The following is a 23,903-nucleotide window of genomic DNA, read 5'->3' on the forward strand; positions in this document are numbered from 1 at the left end:
ATTGGATCAGAGCTGTGGTGCAGCTAATGCAGCATCCTGTAAGGTTCAAGTAATCCAACAGTGGACAATTATAAAATAACTAGTCTAGAGGAGAAATTTCTTCCTAACCTCCATCAGTTAGTGGCTGTTATAAAGAGACACAAGCACAACTAATTATTCTCATGACAGAATCAGCTTTGGACACAGACCAGTCAGCAAAGACGGACTGTCCATGGACCAGTTACAGACACTCACCAATTATTCTAGGAAAGTTGCAGGATGTTCATACTTTTTCCTCTAATAAAGTAAAGTATAAAGTTTTATTTGTAGAACAAAGATACTGATATATTATCAACACAGATTTACATGTAACAAGAGGTTCAAGCATACAGCTGCTTTATCTTCTGAACAGATTGTTTCCACCAACCCTCCCAGCGCTGAGCCTTCATTAGCTGGGCTGTGTTTTCCTCCTTAATCTTGGCAAACTCCTCTTCCAGCTTATGCTTATATTTCTGAACAAATAACCAAAAAGAAGAAACTGGTTAAGATCAGATATACCTGCCATTTCTTTTAGTTTCTAACTCCATGCCCTGCTCTGCTGTGTCAAATGATTGTGTACTGGCCACTTGTTTTCCATATTTGACAATAGTGCTACACAGGTATTTAATTATTCATTGCCTTCTTTCCTTTCCTTTATTTAATGGGTACTGAAATAAACAAAATAAATATTTAAGTTTTGCTTTTAAGTATACATTGGGTTAAAATGTAAGATTCTCTATCTCACCTCAGTGAGTTCATGTGACTAAAGATCTACCTGTTCTAGAAGGGGGAAGGGCTTTAAGTCTCAAATCTACTTTTGTCCTACAACTCAGTAAGGCAAAGAGACGAGCTAAACTGTGTGATGAAGCTGCTCTGAGGTACATCACCTAGACAGGATGGGGAAGTTGTGAACCTTTTACCATCATTAAAACCTCCAGACCAAACAAATGATTTCTTATTCTAAAAATGAAAATGGTTTTCTTGAACCTACATTGTTTCATTTTGCCTTACCAAAATATATTTTATTGTGCAGCATGTATGTACTATATGATATATACCATTGATTAATATTACTTACATACATCTACGCATACACCACTCCTACTTCACAGGAGTGTTTTGAGGCAAGTGCTTCATCATCATTACTACACATATAAAACTGACACGGTTTTATGGTCTTGCTACCTCTGCCATAATATATATATTTTTTACTGTCCATACAAAATGATTGTTGAAATAAAGTCACTTCCAGAACTGGCCCAGCAGCATTGATCTTTTATTCCCATGAGGACTTAACAAAGCACCTCTCCCCAGCTGCTGATTTTGCTGTTCTTTGAGCTATTCGCAATGTGAGTTGGAGGGCTTTGAAGGAGTCTGGAATGGAATCTGTTCATTTTTCCTAATGACCAAAGTGACGAGAGAGTGACCCTGCTAGTGGCAGAGAAATCTGAGATGACTCAGGATTTAGGATGGAAATGGGAATGGCTCTTACTACCCATTCCACTCCAAGGGAGAACTAGCCTTGTGATCCAAGACTGAAATTGCAGACTTTGGGAAGAGAAATGAGTGCTGTATTGAAACAGCACGAGGGGGAAATCCTGACAACACTGTTACTCTCCAAACTGCAACTCTACATCATCATCAACTTTACATACAATAGTGATCATTTGTTCTGGCAACACTCATTGTTTTGTCCTATTGAAAAGTGGGGAAGGGCCTGATGGAAAAGGCTCTCAGCAGAAATCACTCAAGCACTTTCTACTTTTGTCACCATCATAAAGAAATGGAAATGAGAGGGGATTTCTAGTCACATTGATTCTGACTATAATCTTTGAAAAGACTCGCAGTGTGCCTTGGTTTTATGAGCAGATACATTTTCTTCTCTTATAGCCCCTTGAAATTACACCTCTCCCCTGCACAAACCACATAGGCTGCATCTCTTGCTTCTTTTGCTGAAACATGACCCAGAGTAGTTTTGGCTGTTGTTACAGAGGCAGTTTCTCTGCAGAGAATATGGTCTGGACCGTCTGTGAGCGTGGTCTTGGGTATTCCTGGCCAAGTCCTTAAAACCACAAACAAGAAATTTTTTAAAAACTTTTTGGTGGAGGAGGAGGAGTAAGGGAGTAGAACGATTCTACTGCTAGTTATACCTAAAGAGGAAATACAGATTTTTTTTTCCAGAAAGAAATCTCCACAAAAGCAGAATTTAGATTAATACTTGTCTTTGATATTCTTAGCCTAGGAGTGGGGAATTTAGTTATTTAAAAAAAACTAGAACAAAAAAATGCTTTGTTTTTTGTTATGTGTGAATCCCATTGATTAATATGTGGTCACATGATCAAAACAGGTAGGGTTTGTCCTGAGGTAGGCATTTCCCCCCTCTCTGAAGTACATTAGTTACTAGAGAAACAACATCGTAACTGTTGTGGGTAGAACTTAGGAAGTTCAACAAGTGTAGTGACATCAACAAGTATAGTAGAAAACTGTGTGGACAGTACCCAGAAGCATTTTTGACAGAATGTACAGAGAAGCATTCAATATATACTAGTGATACCTGCTGCCACGTTCAGTTAATGGCTTAATGTCATGGATCTCTAAAGAAAGCCCAGCTTGTTTACGACGGATTAAGGTGGAGATCTTCTCTTTTGGCATTTCAATTTCTGGGACATAGCAAAGGACAGACTTAGTAACAGCAAAACAAGATCAGCTACATATCATTGCTCCAAAGCAACTGTACAAAGCTGGATACTTTCAGTTTTCAAGAGGTAACTTTGCAAAAGTCAGTGGATCATCCAAATTCTTTCCTTTCACAGTACTCAAGGGTCTCCTATTCCTAAACCCCATCACCAGAGCACAGAAATAGTTTTCCAATTGGCCCTAGAACCCTGTTAGTAGCATCCTGAACTGCCATGTGGTGGGACTGAGGTGCTGGAACATCCTCAGGGCCAATTCTGGTTTGATCACAAGACCCAGAGTAGGGGGTGGCAGGGGTAAGGTTCTGGGCTACAAACTAGTTAACAGGCAGCCCTGGGAGGCAGCTGTAATTAGAGCATCCGGGGGCTGCATTAGCCTCCATGACAACTTTGAATTTGCGTGCACAAACTATCATTGGACCCTCACCACTTCCTCCCGTCTGTGCTGTCTATGCTGCATCTCCAAGGGGCACAGCACAGAACCTCACCTACAGTGTCAGTCAGGGAAGAAGGGAGATGCAAATATGTCGCTCTCGAGAACTTGATCTGAAATCACAAACTCTAAATTTGTACTTGTAGTTAGTCTGAAAAGCAACCAGAATAGCACCCATCCAAATCTCTGGGTACTTTTTACAAAACTTAAATTGCATAAAACTTCCCTTGAAATCTTTAGACAAGGAACACTATAGAAAAAAGCAATGGATGACAGCGTTTGGTATTACAAGTTATTCAGTATAATGAAATATAGCTATGAAAAGCAATAGGCATATGCAATTCTAGAAGGAATAGTGCAGAAGATTACAGAAGGAACTCTATTTCTCCTTTTAACAACATTTTACTGAAAGCATCAAGAAGGAAGTGGAGAACTGGGTAAGTGTTCCATTCAGTTGACTTACTTGCTACTTGTATATCATCAATGGTGATACTTTCATCCAACTCCAGAAGCAGTTTTTCTGTGAGGCTCGCTAGCGCAGAAACAAATTTCTGGGCACACTCAGCAGCACAGGCCTATGGGGACACAGTTATCATTTAGGACTCAAGTATGAGTGCAGATGGGAAAAGTTCTCCCTCCAAAGAATCTCATCTCCTTTCAGAGCAGCTCTGAGGAGTTACACAACTCTCCAACTTTGCTTTTGTGCAACAGCTACAGAGCAGCACTTTATGAAAAGCTCACAGAGTGGCCTCTCTGGAATGCTCCGAATGCAAACACGTCACTGATCAGATTGATGTAAATTATAAAATGGCACAAGAAGATCTGTGTAGTTAGACAGAATCTGCCCGAAGAGTTGCACAAAATGATTAAACAGAAAACTGAAACATCCACAGGGAAAACACTCATCACCTGCTGCAATTAAGATAGCTAACCAGGAGATGTCACCATTACTCCATTCTCACATGCCATCACTACAACACTAGCTTCAGAACCCAGAATATTGTCATTATGGGAGCAGACAAATGCAAGTTCATCCCTTTCCTCAGTTTGCACTGTGACTAAATACCCCATGCGAACAACAGATTGACTACAATCTTAGGAAGAAAGCATGGTCTAGTGGTGACAGCACAGAATTAAGAGTCATATGATATTGTCTTTAATGGGGCTGCCTAAAACTAAAAATCTTTTCCAGTTCACTTTTAATGGGGAGGTAAAATGCACCCTAAACTCCAACCTCTGACCTTGAGCAAGAAATCAAATAGGTTCTAACAAGCCACAGTCTAGTATGTCATTCATACCTGCAGTTTCTGGGCGTTAAGGAGTATCCCATCAGCTTGGTCTTTTTGTCTTTTTAACTCCTTCTGGCACAAAGCCTCCAGCTGGAGTAAGTTGTCCGGGTGCCCCAGAGCTGGACGCAGTTTGTTCTTGTTCTCAGCCTTTAATCAAACAAATACATCACTAGCATTTTTTGTAAAGAATGTGTGACTAGGTCCTAGAGAGAAAGAGGGATAAGTAGAAACACAACCCTTTTGTGTATCGGTTGTAACAGGGTGGCATGCCCTTTAATGGCTAAAGGCCTGGGGCCAGCCAACCCTAGTTACTAAGGAGATACACCTGAGCAGGGATCAGCTGATTCCCCTATAAAGAACAGCCACAAGCTGCACAGAGAGAATCCCCAGGTAGATCAGAGTGGGGACAGAGAGATGACAGAGGGTGAGGGAAGCAGATAGGCTTCAGCAGAGAACCCTGAGATATCAGTGATATTGTGATGCTTCTCAAGGGTCCCCTGTGTTGTGAGGCACCTCTCTATCACCTGCCCTTAGCACAAGGAAGTCTTGTTGTAGCTACTGTGGGTCAGACCCTTGATTCCACCAGCCTCTGGCAGCACTAACACTGTCCTGCAGGCCTTTGCAGGCTTCGCTCTCTCCGTATAGGTTAGCGAGAAGCACATAGCACCTGAGAACTCCGAGCATTCCTCTGGAGTGCCCAGCCCTGATCCACTGAATACTCACTGAACTTCCAGATTCTCTGCTCCCAAAGGGATAGTGCACACAAGCTTACTAGTGTCAACTAAGGATCACCATTCCACTTAACACACAGCACTTAGAGATTTTTTTTTAATCAAAGAACAGAGATTCATATGACAGCAAATAAAAATACTGGAAACAAAACAAAATCCTAACATGCTTTTGAAAGCCTGAACTTACCTCCAAGTTTAACTATTCTAGTTAAAAACATGAGACTGAAACTAGGAAATTAAATCAGCGGGTAGTTTAGGAGTCAGTGGCATAAGCAAGCAAATGAGTTTAATGTAAATGACAATAACATGTTCTGTCACACTGTGGATACCTTATGTGGAAGGGTATTCCAGCATGCCCATAAACTATACCTTTGCATTGTCCCATTCTTCCAGCTGTTCTTTGAAGAGTTGCCGGATCTGATCAGTGAAGTGTCTGAGCTGCTGCTCATGCTCTTTGAGAAGGCTGTCGATAACCAGATGGGAGATCTGAGGGAGATGTTCTTCAAACAACTTCAACTGATCCCAGAACTCTGGTGGAAAAGGTACAACCAGAGGAAGGTTTGTGTCACATACAGACATTGACGTCACGGAACCAGAAACCAATCAAACTAATGTATAGTATAAGTGCCAAAAGTGACTGGAATTTTCTTTCACAGGGATAATTTTTTCACAGGACCAGTGGTTGGAGACACACACAGGTCATGAAGCATTTGTACAGGTCTTTCAATTAAATATTTTTCCAGTGGTCTTTCTCACATAATTTTAGTAACTGACAGCACTCCAGTTACAGGTAATTAGCCCAATTCTGGTCCCACAGAAGTTAATAAGAGCATTGCCACTGACTGGAGTGGAAACATAACTAGGCTTTAAAACTGCATAATTTGAAAGCGGAGATTCCAGCCTTTTCAATGATAACAGGACCTTACATTTATACTAAGGCTACTCTGGTTCCTTCTTCTTCCATTGGCATTGGCCCAAGACTGATTTAAGAAAACTCTGGACTTCTGATCATTTCAGTTTTCAATTCCAATTGATATATATGACAACGTATTAAGCCCTAGGATTTTACCTATTAGGCAGGAATTATGGTAATCATCCGTCTGGCTCTGATAAGACAGGAGCTTTTGCCCAAACAATTCTGCACAATGGTCAAACGTCTCTTGCAGATATTCAGGCCTCGTGATTTGATGCTTATCCTTTCGGTAAAACTCCTTTGGAAGGTAAAGATGTGGTAAAGAAAAGGACTTGACAAAGTGTCCAGTCTAAGAGTAACCATTGCAAATATATCAGTACAGTGGATCTTTAGGGCTTTCAACCTCCCCTTCATTCTGTGCCACCTTTATCCTCCCCGACTTGAACTTTACCAGCAGCTTTGACCTGAGCTCAGAGAGGGAATGTTTGCTGAGAATGCAGATTCCTTACCAGATATCAGGCGTATTGTCAAATCTCTTTCCCTTGTAACTAGATCACATCCAGTCTCTGATCTCAGCTTTCCTAATCATCTTGTTATTAAGGTGATGTTCTAGTCTCTGAATTCATGACACTGAGGTGTGGTTATGGCCATTAAAAGCAGGGCATTTTGGTATATTTATACCTTATCTGTGAAAAACTGAGACCAAGACTTCTTCACCTCCATTTTGTCTTAATCTGCGCCTACCGTCTGACCCCGTTACAACTAACAGGGTTTGAGTTGTGTTGGTAATGAAGCCTTTCTATCACATAACTATGGCAGAGGTATGTATATTCATCCACACCTGCTATTCTGCCAAACAGGGATGGTATAAAGTTTAGTTATTGTTTGTACAGAACTTTAAGATATAAAAGCCAATGCATGTATTAAGTATTATTATTATTATTATTATACACTGGATGCACTAATAGAGTAAGACAAATTATTGTGGAGCTCCAATGCAATATAGTAGAACCAAATTGCTAAGCTACTACCGGAGTAAATCCACAATAGTAGAAATTTACTGCAGAAAATGAAGTTTTCTTACCTCAGCAAGATACAGCAAGGTATCATTACCCTCCCAGAGAATACAGGTGATAATCCCCTTAAAATGACTGAAACCAAAACACAATGACAATCCAAAAAGTACTTGGTACTAGGAATATTTCTGACTTTTAAAAACATTTTATCTCATTGAATATGAGAGGTACATATATTAAAATAATCATAAATACAATGTAAATAACATATATTTGTACGTTGCTGTAAGAATGCCTAAGATGACCCCATCCCTCTGGGTACAGCTCCTCTTCAAGGCAAGCAAAGACAAGAGTAAAATGCACATACAAAAGCCCATGCAGAAAATATTAGGTGTAGCATAACAAAAAAGGCAAAACCAGCTAAATTTCTACACTAAAGAGCATATATAATATAGCTCCATAGCTTCCAACATTATGCTTTTTGACAGGTTTCCACCCCTTCTCCTTTTGTGTCCCACCCCTTTTTGTCCAATGCATCAAATAATATAAAACAACCACACCTATAATTAACACTTCACATTAAGACTGTACAATTGTCTAATCTAGCTTTTCAAAAATAGCAATTTAATGGTGTATTGGATCAATACTTTACGAAATACAGAGCAAACTTACTCAGATTCTTTAGGCTTCTCTCCAAAGATGTGGAACTTCTTGTCAATTCGACCTGTTCTGGAGTATTTTTGTATGCTGAAAAGGCAAAGATTTTCTACTTTATTCAAAAGAATTCAGACTTTTAATACATAGTCTCTCTCCACCCCCTCTCACCAGTTGTTTATGATACTATGGTCATATGAGCGTTATCAAATTAAAAAAAAAAAAGCTGGGAAGATTTTCATGCCCCACATTTATATTACATGAAAATTATCATCTGATAGAGACGTTCTCAGGATTCTGCTTCCTATGGGCCCTCCAGATCCTCTATTTCCTGACCTTCCTTTAGAACAGATGATCCACTACAAGGTATTACCTCACGCACCTTGTCTCTCTAATATCCCGCGATCAATATCACTACAACTACACTGCATACAGATTAGCATCTAGCCACATAAATGCCCATTTAATGTGTCTAAGAGCCAACTTGAGTTTCCAAAATAGGACATCCAGTTTAGGCACCCACATTTGAAAATTATAATACCTGTGTTTCAGAGTAACAGCCGTGTTAGTCTGTATTCGCAAAAAGAAAAGGAGTACTTGTGGCACCTTAGAGACTAACCAATTTATTTGAGCATAAGCTTTCGTGAGCTACAGCTCACTTCATCGGATCGCATTCATCCGATGAAGTGAGCTGTAGCTCACGAAAGCTTATGCTCAAATAAATTGGTTAGTCTCTAAGGTGCCACAAGTACTCCTTTTCTTTTTGCGAATACCTGTGTTGTCTGTGCTATCAATAATATACACACACATCCATATATTTGGAAATTACTGTGTGTTTTTATATTACATACACACAACTTAGCATCAACCTGCATCCCCAAACCCTTTGTATTAACTGAAATAGGAGAGGGAGAGAGAAATTAATAGGTAGAGGTGAGGTTTGAGACGCGATTTAAAATGAGAGCGAGCAGATAAGGCACAAATACACAGCGCAGCTGTTCCAGATGGTAGGCACCGCTGGGGAAAAGGCTCACACCAACAGTAGTGAGAATGTGTGGGAGGATGGAAAGCAGGCTAGTGTTAGACAAGAAAGAGAAGTAGACAAAAAAAAACCCACATACACAAGATGCTGGAGTTTCTCTTTCCATAGTCCTTACCTCCCCACTGACAACTTTTTGCTTACAGAGGTAGACATCTTGGGTCCTACAGATAAATTGCTATAAAGAACAGCGTTCTGGGGATTTTCAGCCTGCAGATTTGAAACAGAACCTCTCTGTGCTGTGGGAGCCTGATAAGTTGCTTGATAAATCGGCTGATAAATGGGTTGATAAATCCCTTATAAGGAAAGAAGTAAATTCTGTAAGTCAAATTTGAAGTCATTTCTATACATTTATACAGCATGTGTTTTCACTTCCATGCTGAGTACTCCTCACATTAATTGACACAAGTGAAGAGAAAACATCAAGATGTTTCTAAATTGGATTCAGCACCCAGAAGTCTAGGTGCTACTCTATGCAAGATGTAGGTATGCTGCCCCAGCAGTTACCCAGGGAAGGGCTCCTTGCATCACCTTTGGGTAGGGAAGAGGTATGAGCCTCTGCCACTCCTGGCTTCCCTCCAGCCCCATTCCATGTATATGCTCATGGGAAGAGAATCTAGAAACTAGGAGCTGCCCTCTGCACCAGATGCAGGCCCAAGATCCAGGTATATCTCACAAAGGTAAGAAAGGGCTCAGGGGTCTTATTCCCTTGCAGTGCCATTTAAGACAAGGGTAAAATCCAGCCACAAAAGAACAGTCTGCTTCATTGTGTTTTGGTATTTCCACTTCAGGTCCTGAACTAAATTAGAAACAAAAGCAAGTGGAAAACATACAGAGAAGTTAAGCAAACAGTTTCTGAACCTCAGAAAGGTTTGGATGAAGATATGAGCATATTTTTATCTCATCCAAACCAATTTGTCCCTGCCTGATTAGATACTTCTTTCATAAGAAGTTGGGTTCTTTTCTGGCTACAGCTCTCCGCTTTCATTTTTCACACCAGAATTTAAGTCCAACTTGAAGTACTAAGTGACCTGAGTTTGATGGCCTCAACTCAGCCTCTGGTGAATGTGTGTCCTCATAAAACTACCACATGTTTGACACAAATGGCAGTGTCTGCTTAAGGGAGGCTCAGAAATGAGCAGGTATGGCTAGCCCAGAGTGGACTCTCCATGTCAGAGGGAGGTTATTGATTAGGCAGCCTGAGAAAGCTCACATTGTATCATGTCTAGGACCAAGGCAAGGATGTGGGAAGAGGGCTTACTCTATTACTGGATCTCCATCACGGTTACATTTTCGAAGTGCTGCATGGGGTTTAGCTCTAAAACTCCTATTAACCTCCATGGGAGTTATATGGAGAGCTGCCACTTTCAAAACCTCAATGGAATTACATGAACAGCTGCCACAAACACTTTACCTAAACCAACATAATCCTTCATTTAAAACAAAACAAAAACAAAAAAGAGAGAGAGAGAATATCATTGCCTTCTCCTAATGGGAGTATATATGCACTCACATAAAGATATAGGGATAAGTCTTGTCCCCTGTATACTGACACATATGGTTGGGGACAAAGAGTGTGTAGGGGGCCTCTTTCCTTCTCATAAGCAGCAGGACAGGATTCATCCAAACCTCTCAAGACAGTACTAGGAGATATGGCTATCCAGTATGTTTCCCTGCACGCCATATCCCAAAGGATGTCTGGTGCACACATACCCAGTCAACTGGCATGTATGATGCAAGCAAGAAAAAACATGGCCTGTAGTAGGCTGATATGTACTTTATTCCTGCTCAGAGGTATAAATATATAGTCACATATTAAGAGTTTCCAGTTAAAATATATATTTCTTTCTGTCAATCCATAAGAAAGAAAACTTCAGCAGTAAAAAGACTGCTTGCATACCTCCTGCTACTGACTGTGAGCGATCATCTCTCTCATGCCGCAGTTCTGGAGATTTCTTTGGTTGCTGAATTCTGCAACAAAAATTAAGAGCTATGTGGCTTCTAAATACCCAGCTACCAGTTCTCTATTGTTGTCATGGTCTGAGAGCACTTTAATCTCTGAGATACTGCCTAATGTTAGGGCTAAATTTACAAATGCACGTCTAACTGCAATAATTTGCGTGAGAACAATTCAAATGAGCTAGCATAATTGTAAATTAGAAGTTTCTGCAAGCACAATTGTACACTCAAGCATGCTATTGAAAAGGTCTGGAGCTTGCCATTTCACACCATCCACTGTCTAATTATTCATTAACGTTTATACATTTTCCTCATACTTTTACCTTTACGTAACATTTTATCTCCCTTTAATTCAAACAATGCCCTTGAAGCCAGAAAACTAGTAGCCAGTTAACATCTATTTTTACAGCACTTTAGTTGAACTAGTGAAATTTAATAGAACTAGTAAAACCTGAGCCATCCTTTGTAGGCGACAAATCTGATTAATTGTCACAGATTAAAGTGCCATTAGAGGAGGTTTTGGAATTAATTGATAAACTTAACAGTAACAAGTCACCGGGACCAGATGGCATTCACCCAAGAGTTCTGAAAGAACTCAAATGCAAAATTTCGGAACTATTAACTATGGTTTGTAACCTGTCCTTTAAATCAGCTTCTATACCCAATGACTGGAAGATAGCTAATGTAACGCCAATATTTAAAAAGGGCTCTAGAGGTGATCCCGGCAAATACAGACCAGTAAGTCTAACATCAGTACTGGGCAAATTAGTTGAAACAATAGTTAAGAATAAAATTGTCAAGACACACAAAGGAACATAAATTGTTGGGCAAAAGTAATAAATATGTATTTGAATTGCTTACACTGCCTCCTGTGCACAACATGACAGTGAGCAAAAAATTAAGTAAGTTAAAGGACTAACAGCTTTAGGCACAGAGAGCATTTACTTACTGGAGTAAATTTTTGATAACGCTTACTGCTACATCATCAATTACTGACTTTCCAATTCTGCTTGAATTCAACAGTGGAACATTATCTGCCTCCATAACCATCATCCTACTCTCCTCTTTGAGACTCTCTGATCGGATTGCAGCTGCAATGGAACCTCGTAATGCAAACTCTGTCTGAGCTGGGATGGGGTCCTGGAAGTGAAGGAAAACAAAATTAGATATTACTAAAGAGAACAGGAAGTTAGTTATACTATTCCATGGAGGTGCCGGCTACCATCTGTGCTGCCCCACAGGCTAGATGAAAACGTTTTATAACTTAGAAACATTTCCAATTGATTTTTCCCCTTTCTGCAGCTATGAGAGGTTAAGAGTTAAGTATAACTATAATTATTACAAGCAATCTTCAAATAAATATAATTAATAATAATGATGCCTTCTAGTTTACAAAATAAAACACTCTATAAAGAAGATGTACCAACCAATAAGGAAGATTAATCACCTGATACAAAATCTGCTATCCCATCAAAGCCTTCAGCAAGTGCATCTGAATTCCTTAAAGAAACCTTTAAAAACACACTCAAACACACATGCATGCACAAGCACAACCTCTCATTAAGGATCACCTTCTACAAAGTGCTGAGCATCTCCTGAGTAGTCCTGAGCACCCTCAACACTTGATAGCCTCATTGGTGGTTGAAGGCACTCAGTACCTTGCAAGATTGGGCCCTATATCACCACCTCTTGGGCAGCTTGTGATCATTTGAAATTCAATGGCATACGTACGCTTTACCTGAAAATTCAAAATATGCATTCTGAAAACCTTTTAAAATACAGGAGTAATCAAAATAGTTTGCATTTGAATAGTAAAATTCACCCGAAGATTACACAAAATATAGCAATTCCGGCTCCTGTTATCTTACAGTACAGAAGGGGATGATTGTTGTTACCAGTAGGCAATTGAGATACTTGCTCCTTTTTTTCAGTTCTTTCATCACAGTTTTGGCAAAGTCATACAGTTCTTCCGAAGTCACAGCCTAGTTAAAAGGAAAGGATAATGTGGATAGCATTTTGCTCAATATGGTAGAAAATTTAGAATGTACCAAACATGTTGACATATCACATCTGTCTGTCGAAGATGTTTCTAATCTGTTCTATCACTTGTATCTAGGCATTCGTGGAAACCAAGGGATCAATTCACTGCCTATAGAAGCTGATGTTTTTCTTTTTTGAAAATAATTTTGAGTGTGAATATGCTGGTCAGGAAAATGAAGGACTAGTGGTTTTAGTGTCTCTACCAATGCAACTTCTCATGACTCTTATCAGCTGTGATATAGTAGGGCGAGGAAGCATGGAGAAGGAACTTTGTTGTGTTAATATCAATGGAATAAATGGACCCCCGAGAGTCAAAGGCGTTAACCTGACCCTATCACTGAAAAAACACTAAACAGCTTAACATGATTGAGGGTTTTGAGTACAGAGACCTCGGCCTGCTTAGCCCAGGGCAACAAATGTCATTAAAAATCTTTATAACTTTTTATTAAAGATATAGAAAAAGGAAGAAAAAACAATTAAATCATTTAAAATGTAGAGTATTAAGAAAAGCTTACATTTTAAAAATATCCCTTATTCTTTTTTTAGCTGTAGAGAGTTTTTGTAGTGAGAACCTCCTGTTTGACAGCCTTTTAGATGGTAATAACTGTCCTTTTTGGGGAAAAGAAAAAAAACAAGCTAAGATGGTCTGGAATTGATGTTGTTGTTGCTGAAATCCAGTCCTGCTTCCTTTAAGACTACACAAAACAAATACACACAGAAGGGGAGAGCAAAGAATAGCAAAGGCAGAAAATGCAGCATCTGTCTCTGGTGATGACTTTCACCTGCAACCTCACTGCTACAGAAACACATGGCCTCATCAGCCACTCCAAAACCTGGCAAACTTGTTGTTTAGGGCACTGGTTTTAGCTGCCTCATTGGTCAAGGGCTCATGGCACTGTTGCGATAGAGATAGTCTTGGTCAGTTAAGCCAGACTCTTATTAAACAGAAGGCAAAAAAGAGAGCGATAGGAAAGAGAAGAAATAAGGTTGGGAAGGTAAAAGACACATGACACATTCCAGGTGTTGATGTGTGGATCCCTATTTCTGGCCTAGTCTGGCCAGGACATCTCTCAGGATCAGGTTGACGAAGGCCCAATGGTATCATGGTGGACCCCGTGTCATAAGAGATGATAGGAGTGTGAACCATAATGATAAAGTTAATTCCTTTCAGTCTACTTTTCCTTCATCCTGGCATCTTGATTCCCTCCCCTGTCTCTTTTTAAGGACCTCAAAAGGACCAAGTAAGACAACCTTCCAACACATCAATTTTAGTTAATTAATTTCCGATTCCATTCTCTTTTGTTCACCAGTCAGGATCTTAACATAGTCCTTGAGTAGTGGTAGTAAACTTTTGTTTCTTCCAGTCTTGCTTCAAGTTTTGCTCATTTTTATAAACAATTTTGTGTGACAGGCTGAGTTGGCTCTTTGTTACCTTGGACACCTTAGAGTAAGCCTCTCCACAACAGCTTCTTGAGCGAAGAATGCCACGTCAACTTGTTTGGTGATTTTTTTGATGTGCACAAATGGAGACTCATTTCAGGGTGAACTAATTTTCCACTTATGAACAAGGTCAAAATTTAGAATTTGAACTCAGTGCTCCTCAAGTAAATTGCCTATGCATTAACCTACTGTGCCACATGACCCTGGATGTAGCTGATTTTTTATTATGTATTACGAATTTTTCCTTTGTTAAACAGTAGGCAGCTGCACGAATCTGATAGTTCACTGTTCCAAAAGCAGGTAAAAAGACTTTCTGATAATTTAAAGAGGATTGATTGGCACTGCCAGTTTTGCAGCCTCATTACCAAAATTCATGTTTCTCAAAAGCTTTATTTATATTCTTGGGTATTTTTCTTGACTTTTTTTTTTTAAAAAAAATCTATATATTTATGTGTGCGCACTTTTCCTATTGCTGGTTTGGCAATATCCTCCTTTTCCCTCTATAGTTCAATACAATATGTCATGCCAGTTTGACTACAATGAACTATGGTGGATACTAACAGACACACACAAACATGCACATCATACAGCTACATGATGTCTCTTTGGAACTTACTTCTTTATCCACAGTAGGATGAGCACAAGCATCTATTTTCTTAAGGAATTTCTCCAAAGAAGAGTTTAATGTCTGTGCCTGGAAATTGGAGTTTGCCACCTAGAACAGAAGCAGATGTTAGTGAAATGAAAACCCAGTTGAGATAAATGAACACTCAAACATTTATAGAACTATCAAAAGATTTCTCCAGGAGAGAGCAAGCACAGAGATCCTCATGAAAGAGCATACTATTTATTTTCAAAGAACAAAAACATTGACTCACTGGTACCCAAAATGGAAGCCAAATTCAGTGATTTACAACAGTAACTCTTTTTTCATGGCCTATATTGCATCAACCAGATGGCTGGTCTATTTAGTTGTAGGTGGTTAGAGTGAAGTGCTGCAAACCTAGGGTGCGATCCTACTTGACTGCAACAGGAGCAGGATTGGGTCCTAAATCCCCAGATTCAAGGCTGGCAATGACAGAGGAAAACACAGTCCTTAAATAATAGATAAAAACATTGTACCTATGTCCCATCTGTGCATTTGTCTCTCCAAACCCAGCCAAAACCCCTTTGGATAGAATAAGTGAAATATATAAATGATTGAGATTGAACCAAACTAAAGTTCTGGAATTTGTATTTGTACCTCTGATTTGATTTTCACTTGTAGGTTTGTTAGAAACCTCTGGATTTTCTCCATGAAGAGACGGTCCACTGCAAGATTATGGAATTTTGTTTCAAACTTGTTGATAACCTCAGTAGCCTTGAAAACAAAAGCCAAAAATCAGGAGATAAATCAGTCTTAAACCTGTCTTTCTTAGCCTTTAATAATAACACTTAGCATTTATATAATCATTTTCCATTATTATCATGTCACACAAATATTAACTAAATCTAAGAAAGTCTCACAACCAAAATCTAGGAACACAGGGGATTACAATGGTTACATGAGCAGCAGCCAGGAATTTGAACACTAGAAGGGAATGAAGATCTGCCCACTTGCTCTAAGTAGTTTGACTCCATTTTCTCCATATCAATCATGATTAAGCCTTCAATGAAGTCAATGCGTCCCGTTTCTTTCTCCAGACGCTTACAGAAGAACTCCACCTCTTCTGGAGAAAAGTTACCTCCTTCTGAAAACAATCTGAAAACAATAGGTGAGAAAGGAAAGTAATTGTCTTAGGGTTCTGCCACCTCCTCAAAAGAATCCTTAGCTGAACAATCCCTATTATATATATTTTTTCATGGGATGAAAACACTATTATAATATTAGCAATACACTTTTTTAAAGGATGAACTTGAATTTTATTTTGCTGACTTGACAATAAATTACAGAATTTAGGTAAGGACACAAGGAGAGAGAGAGAGAGAGAAATAAAACCATACAAGCCAGGCAAACAGAGATTGATATAGAAATAAACACACTCGCACCTCCCCCTTATACCTGCAAGCTTTAAGAAAGTCCACATTTGAATCTCGTAGTTTCCCCAAGGCTTCTTCTAAATAGTTCCGGTAACTCCGCAGGGATATTTGGATAACTTCTACATGATTAAGCAGCTCTGAGTGCAGAGAGTTGCTTAGAGCAACCAACCTAAGAGCAAATAACAAAAGACAGCCTTTTCAGGGAAATCTATGGAAGACTAGACATTCCTTTTTAAAGGCTGCTGTGTCTTAGAGGTACCAGAAGAATGAGAGTTTAATCAGTGCGCTTCTGTTTCCCTTCCATTGTGAATGTTTTGATGTGGCAGCATACAGCAGACACACTACTAGCAAACAGTCAGTGGTATGAAAGAGGAATCTCATACATGTGCTATCATAACCTAACTTGCCAATTGCTGCTAGTATACAGGATAGGTAGCCTGGATAAAATCTGGATACATGAAACAAGCTTTTTCTACTTTATTCTAAAATTATTATAAAATTCACCAATGACTTTAGTTTCTTAGCAGGGAGATAAACCCGGAAGAGGCTTTACTTTTCCTATTCATATTTATGAGGTAACACATTAAAGAGTAATGGCACAGAAGGTGTTGGTCTTGAGATATTAACTTCTACTTCTGCCAAAGAGACCTGGAGTAACTGACTTCACAGTACCTGGGGTTTCTAGGTTTTACAGTGCACTGAGAGAGGAAACAGAGAGTCTAACTGAGTTAACCAAAGGATTTCTTTGTAATGAAGACTATCACTCAAAGGAATGGAGATTAAAGTGAGAAAAGCATTCCACGTGTCTCCCTTGCAAAGGATATTATGGAAAAAAAGAACTCAGCGTGGTCCAATCTTTATGTTTATTCCATAGTTTGGACACCATCACTGTTGTGAGAAATAGTTGTGTGAGCTAAGTTAGTACATATACGCAGACGGGCACACACGCACACAAATAAATGAATGTAAATGGAATTTTCCTCTTATTTATTTACACATTGTCATTTCCATTTGTTATTTCATTTTTGCCCAAACATTATTGGACATGCCTTCTTGTATCCTGGGAATGATAAAGTGTGTTTGTATTTAGTTTTATTTTTCACACCATTGTTCCCTCATTATTATAATTGCCGTAAAACATGGGTGAGAAGCCTAAAAGTAGCAGAAGAGCAATAAATACTGTACGAAGGCTGGATAATGATAAATGTCTCAGATACATGAGCTTTTTGATCTCAGCGTGTACAAGTATCTGTTCCTCTATGCCGAAGCTTTTCTGTTTTAGATCACAGAGTCATGTGACTGTACATTATACAAAAGAACCTGGTAAAGATTGTCCCACTCTGAGTTATTGTCCAGCTGAAGGTGGACAGAACAATAATTAGATCAAATGATCCTACCTCAGTCAAATGAGCTGTCTGGCAATCAAACAGTATGATAAATGCTTCAAAGAATGATGATACATGCTGCTGTTCAGGAAATCTGGGATAAGGCAGACTCAGGATGCAGTCCAGGAGTGGGAAACCTCACAAATCATGAGACTCATGATGTGCTTACTGTTCAGCCTTAGTGGAACTGAGGAAGATGGCCTCCATGTCCTGGATCCTTCTGCCGAAGTTCTTGCTGATGTTATTTTGGTCCTCTCTCAGTTTCATAAACTCATTTTTCTCCTTGGTCAAAGCTTCCACCACCCCTGCACAGTGACACTCCAAACGGTCTTGGTGAAGAAGCAACTCCGCTGAGAGGAAAGGAAAATACTCTCAGATGGCCATCGCCTCAAGCTTGGATTGAGCCCAAGCATGACATGACCGCTCCTGACTTCCAACACAGGTGACTCTGCCTTACCCCAACAACTAGCCACTATGCTCAGTAGAAGATGGCTGGTGGTGTGAAAAGAGGGGTGAAAACAAACCAGGCAAATCTCATATCAGCCATGAAATTAGCACCGAGAAGAGGAAAATTTGCCTTTGTATCCCTGACTTTTCTTCCATCTCTGAATGCCTCTCTGACTTCTCCTGGATTTATTTCAAACTCAATATGTTAAAATGTGAATTTCTCCCCTCTGCTCCTATGCTTTCTCCTCTCCCTCCCTTCTCAGTCATTGCTGACATCTCCACTATCCTTCCCATCACCCAGACTTGCAACCTCAGTAGAGCTGGTTGGGAAATTTCTTGTCTGAATGATTGTCCAATGGATGATGCTCCTTTTGCAAAGCCAAATTTTTCTGTGGGAAAATTTCAATTTTGAAAAAAAAAATTTGATTTTCCATTAGGAAAATCAAAATGATAGCTTCCCAGTTCTCTGCCTGAAGGGGAGCTGCAGCCAAGCTTGTGGGGAAGCAGGGAGACTGAACGTCTTGGCTGTCCACCTGCCCTCTCCGGACGGGAAGCAGGGAGACTGAAAGACAGGGAGGCAGAGAGCTGGAGTGCTGGATATAAGAGGGAAAGAGACATTGACAAGAGCCTTCCAGGCAGCCAGATAGCAAGCTGACCTAAAATGAAATTTTTAGAATGTCTGTCCTGCGAAAAATATAGAGGTTTCTATTTTTCATCCCAAATGGAGATGTAATTTTTTCCTACACTTTAACATTTTCCACAGGATAGAAATTTCATTTTCTGGCCAGCTTTAAACCTCAGTGATACCTTCAACACCTCAATCCTTCTCCTACATCCAGGCTCTTGTTAAACTTTGTCACTTCTTTCTCTAAAACTATTCTAAAATCCCCCCTTTTTCTTTTGTCTGCCACAACAAAACATTATTAGCTGAATTTCAAAGGTACTGAGCATCCACTGCTCCTTTTGACTTCAATGGGACCTGTGGATGCTCTGCATTGTTAACGATCAGCTCAGAGGGTCATTCATGAATCTCTTCTTAGTGTGAACCAGGAGAAAACAAATGTGAGCTATGAAAAAGGAAAGTTAAAACCCCCCCACAATATGTAAGAAACTAGCAAGTTTAGGGTAGGAGCTGGAAAAGGTCCCTTGAACCCACATTATTCCCCAATATTGAATCAATTAACACTAGCCACTGTTGTGCCACGTTATGAGTCACACCCAGAGAGCTCTAAAAAAGAGATGTGATGCCCAAAGTGAATATATGTACCAGCTCTGACATTATGGATATCCTTTTCTATGTGCGCGCGCCTTGGCTGATGCATGTGAAGACGCAGTTGCAGTTCCGAATTCAGCTCCTCTTTCTTGGCTGTTACAATGATCCAGGAGTTGGACAAGGATTGGGGAAACCACTTCTCGAGGTGCTCAAAAAAGCAGAGGCGGATCCTACGATTGAAAAGCAAACACATTGCTTTGGGAGACAGAGTGCATGCATGTGTGTGAGAGACAAAGGATTTCATTTTGGAGAAAAACTCTTCAAAGATCTCAGTAAAAAAAAAAAACAAGCTCTGAGGAGTCTGACTCCACTGAGATAAGGTTTCTCACCAATCGCACAACAATCAAACATAAATAATGTTAGCCTGCCCAACTTGTTATTCTCTTTACAGCATCTCAGTTCACTCATCCTGCCCTGGATTTCTTTGATATAGTTAATCCACTGCTTTCAATCGAAATACAACTGCTAAAATACAACTGCAGAAGAGCTGGTGCTTTGTCAAAACGAAGGATAAGAAAAGGGACTTGGAGGGATAGGGTTCAGAATTTTGAGCAAGGAATTGGAGGCTAGATGCTTTGAGTTCATGGCTCTGCCAGTGCTTTGTTGTGTGACTGGACAAGGCAGTAACCTCTCAGTGCCTCAGTCTTTAAAATAAGGATAACGTCTTCCTCACAGAGGTGCAGTAAGACTTAAACGTTTGATGGAATGCAATATAAAATGTTTCTTATTATTCTTTTGGAAATAATAATAACAAGGGGTAGCATTAAGATAACTTTTGGATGCTCATTCAAACTTTACCTCCAAACCTTCTGAGGTGTGTCAATTACTTAGGGGAAAGAAAAAAGGACAAACTAAACTCTACTAACTCTTTCTTAAGCTCTGTAAACAAGCTGTCTGGTACAAGCACATTCTCCAGGTACACAGGAAGTGTTTTTTCTGCAAATGCAGCATAATAGATCTCGGAGGTCTTGGTCTTGCCTGTCTCCTCATGCCCAAGGACTGAGTAAGTGTTCCCACTAGAGGTGGTGAAGACTTCTGCTATTACTTCACAGCTTTCAGCCTCACTGTAATCATGGAACAGAACCTAGGAAGGTAACAGGAAATCATCATTTGTTATCTTTGCTACTGACAAGTTTTTAAAGACCTACTAACATGGGCCATACACAGGTTAATGTTGAGAACCTATAGATTTCAAGAATCATGAGCCATGTTCTGATTCCTAATTTGGAAAACAAAGCTATAATGAGCACGCAAGTTTGTGCATCTCAGCATGCTGATACTTTGCTGTTAGCCTAGCAGTGTTTGTGCAAGGCAAAAAGTAGAAGGTAGTCATTCAATTTTTTTCAATCTACAGAGAAATTAAGAATATCCTAGTACTTCAGGGTGGTCACTAGCTTCAGGTCACCAGTACCTCTGTCAGTGTCTCCAGAAATAATACAAATGAAACTTTACAGCATAGCCAGCAAAAGGTCTGCATGATTTGGATTTTTTTTAAAGAACCGTATTAAGATCTGGATACAGATATATCCTCTTTGCTGAGTTTTATTATTATTTCAATCCCTTTGAAACATGAGCTGCAAATGCTCGGATATATGGGCTGAAAGGTTGTCTAGTTTCACTATAGATTTTGTAATTGCCTTTGTAGTTTTTTGTTGAAATGCTCTTTTGTAATTTAGAGAGAGTTTCCTCAGCTCTCCCTATGTCCCCAAAGCAATATTACAATTAGGAACTAGTTTTTCTTTCTGTCAGCTGTAAAATACACAAAGCAAAGAGTGATTTTCAGCTGAGACAACCTTTGCAAAATGACAGGTTTCAGAGTAGCAGCCGTGTTAGTCTGTATTCGCAAAAAGAAAAGGAGTACTTGTGGCACCTTAGAGACTAACCAATTTATTTGAGCATGAGCTTTCGTGAGCTACAGCCACAAGTACTCCTTTTCTCTTTGCAAAATGCTTACTGGTTCCCAGTTGGGTTGACCTAATAGGACCATTAATGTCAGGGGATGAGAAGAATTCCAGTTCAGGATCGTGCTGCTGAAATGTGCAGAACACACACGTGGCAAGGCCAGACATACGGTGAGGGACTAGTACTACACTAATTAGTTAACTTTGTTTTAATGTCTTGCCACCAACTCCCAACTATTCAGAGGCACGCCACTCACATAAAAGGCTCTGTTACATTGCGGCACTGACCATTTAGGTTCTCCACTAAGTACAGACCTGAAAAGAAAACATTGAACTATAGAGATAGTGTTATATCATCACCTTGGGCTGACAATACTAAATGAAGGAAGGAAACAGACCCACGTCAGAAAAGTCTCTTTTTGGCTGTTTCTTGGAAAAAGGACAGGAAAAGTGCAAGAGGGAATGGTCATGCACTAATGTATGGGCTTCACCATCTCAATACAGAATCTTCAGCTGCTCTAAATACCTAATGGTACATATTACAGAACGTCACTAAACTAATACAGGAAAGACCCATATGTGATTTGGTTGTATAAACATCAAAAAGATTTGCATTTGTGCTGAAGCTGATTTATTTTTATGAAGAAATTAGACCTACCTCAGACTCAGGAAGAATATCTTTCAAATAATCCATTTCTTCAGACACTTGTGCAGGACTATCTCCATCCTCAAATGAATTTGCTTCACTTTCTTCACTGTCCTCTAAGTGTTCAGTTTCTTCACTTTCTGGAGCTGTGCTCTCCTCATCCCCTGGTTTCTCTGTTTCCTCAGTTTCTTGTACAATGCTCTCCTCATTCTCGACTGTCGTTGTTTCTTCAGTTTTGTTTGTGAGGCTCTCAGCCTGCTGCTCTGCTTCTGTACTTCCTTGTGGAAAACTCTCAGCCTGTTGCTCTGTTTCTTCAGTTTCTTGTAGAAGGCTATCCCCTGTCGCCTCTGCCATATTTTCAACTTCTGAGTCTTCAACAAATACTTCCCAATTAAAATAAGACAGAAATGTCATCAGTCACATTCCAAAGAAGCACAGATTAAAAAAATAAAGATTTGTACTCTTGAAACATTACCTTGCTCTTCATATGCAGAGCCCATCTCCCCGGATAAGAGTGAGAAGAAAAAGAAACAAAGGTGACAAGTTACTTGTTTAGAATAACATCAAATTCACTTCACTTTCCAAAATTAATGTACTCCATCAGCATTTGAAAGTTCAAAGTAATAATTTATCATTAAAAGGAACTCATTTCTAAAATGTAATCCAGATTTGAATGATTTTTTAATTCTAATTTTTCTGTTTTAAAATGTAGGTGAAGTTGTTGAAACGTAGGCCATGAAAATGACAGATTTGAGACTAGGATGGAGGTAAGCACAGTGTGGGCAGATGATGCAAAAAGTCTCCCTCACTCAGCTCTGCCAATGAACCTCAGTCCTATGGTGGCCAAAACTCTTCTTCATTTGATCTAATCTTTGATTGATCAAATCTAAATGGATTTGAATGCAAGATCCCCAACAATGAAACAACAATGCATCAGCCAGATTTCAAATCATAAGAAGTTTGTTTTCTTTATACCTGTTTATAGACTTCCTTTACGCCAAAATACTGGCCAATGGATGCACTATAAGAAATCAATTCCTTCAGTATAGCTTCTGGGTAGGATGCTACCATCTTCACAATGTCTTGGTGAAAGGCCTCATACCTGTCAAATACCAGGTTGCTATTTAAGAGAATTCATTACATAATATAATAAAAATTAAATGTGAACATAATATACATCTGCATCTAATATGTGATCTAGAAGTGAAGTTGTTGGCATAAATCAATTTCCTGACCTATGCAGTCCATTATCTAAGATCTTTACTTTCCAGGGCTACTGCAATGTTCTTGTGATTAAATCATTAATTTTTATGCTAGCATATCCTGGACTAGCTTAGCATAATACAGAACACTAATGAGGTCAACCCAAGAAATTCAAATGAAAGACATTTTTTAAAAATCACGTATTTATTTATTTGTTTGTTTCCCCCCAACTCTTTAAAAAAGCAGAGTTCTGCGCCAACAGTTTTTTGCCCACTCTGAGCAAATGCAATAAGACAGGAGAGTACATTATTTGACATTAGTCTTCCTGAAGGTGAAGTAGCTAGTGCAATTTTGGCTTTTCTACAAATGCATTCAAAATACAACACAAATGTGATTGAAATGGTCTTATCAAGATTTGGACATCCCTCACTCGGAATGTTTGTCACATTTTCTACAATCCAGAATACATACCCAGCTCTAATGTCATCCAGAGAAGCAAAGGCCTTTCCTAAAAGATTCTTCAGCTTTCCCTCAGAGCTTTGTGTTCTCAGTTTGTCCAAAATTATATCCAGATTAGCTTCCCTTATCTGGGCCCATATGAAAAACAAACAATAAGCATAAAGCTGTAAGAAGCCCAAATATTTCATATCTATTTAGGATTCAAGTAATTAGTTTCATGTACACGTCTGTATTTTAATTATACATTAGATAATACTTTAAAGGGGCATTATTGAGGCTCAAAATTTGATCTAACTTGTCTCGAACTCCTTATGTCTATTTATGGACAGTATGTTTTCCCCCAAA

General features: G+C 39.3%; 1 protein-coding gene across 2 annotated transcripts in view; it reads right to left on the reverse strand.

Moving 5' to 3' along the window:
* Positions 1–279: 279 nt before the first annotated feature.
* The window catches only part of CCDC180 (coiled-coil domain containing 180), a 40,569-nt gene continuing 16,945 nt past the window's right edge, over positions 280–23,903 (reverse strand). Inside the window, exons 15-38 of one of the 2 annotated variants that reach the window (XM_073314009.1) lie at positions 23,571–23,686; positions 22,872–22,998; positions 22,372–22,396; positions 21,909–22,279; positions 20,216–20,433; positions 19,344–19,519; positions 17,799–17,979; positions 16,267–16,413; positions 15,822–15,966; positions 15,469–15,585; positions 14,842–14,940; positions 12,641–12,727; positions 11,695–11,885; positions 10,687–10,757; positions 8,905–9,082; positions 7,766–7,840; positions 7,162–7,228; positions 6,234–6,375; positions 5,534–5,694; positions 4,443–4,580; positions 3,608–3,719; positions 2,573–2,678; positions 1,942–2,080; positions 280–491 (exon numbers count right to left, since the gene is read on the reverse strand). In XM_073314009.1, coding sequence (XP_073170110.1) covers positions 360–491; positions 1,942–2,080; positions 2,573–2,678; positions 3,608–3,719; positions 4,443–4,580; positions 5,534–5,694; positions 6,234–6,375; positions 7,162–7,228; positions 7,766–7,840; positions 8,905–9,082; positions 10,687–10,757; positions 11,695–11,885; positions 12,641–12,727; positions 14,842–14,940; positions 15,469–15,585; positions 15,822–15,966; positions 16,267–16,413; positions 17,799–17,979; positions 19,344–19,519; positions 20,216–20,433; positions 21,909–22,279; positions 22,372–22,396; positions 22,872–22,998; positions 23,571–23,686 — 3,321 coding nt within the window. In that variant the 3' untranslated portion in view covers positions 280–359. Of the gene's footprint in view, positions 492–1,941; positions 2,081–2,572; positions 2,679–3,607; positions 3,720–4,442; positions 4,581–5,533; positions 5,695–6,233; positions 6,376–7,161; positions 7,229–7,765; positions 7,841–8,904; positions 9,083–10,686; positions 10,758–11,694; positions 11,886–12,640; positions 12,728–14,841; positions 14,941–15,468; positions 15,586–15,821; positions 15,967–16,266; positions 16,414–17,798; positions 17,980–19,343; positions 19,520–20,215; positions 20,434–21,908; positions 22,280–22,371; positions 22,397–22,871; positions 22,999–23,570; positions 23,687–23,903 lie in introns of those variants that run through there. The other variant, XM_073314010.1, reaches the window with a different exon arrangement.

The sequence above is a fragment of the Lepidochelys kempii genome, chromosome 16, assembly GCF_965140265.1.
Source record: "Lepidochelys kempii isolate rLepKem1 chromosome 16, rLepKem1.hap2, whole genome shotgun sequence".
NCBI classification, from domain to species: domain Eukaryota; kingdom Metazoa; phylum Chordata; order Testudines; family Cheloniidae; genus Lepidochelys; species Lepidochelys kempii.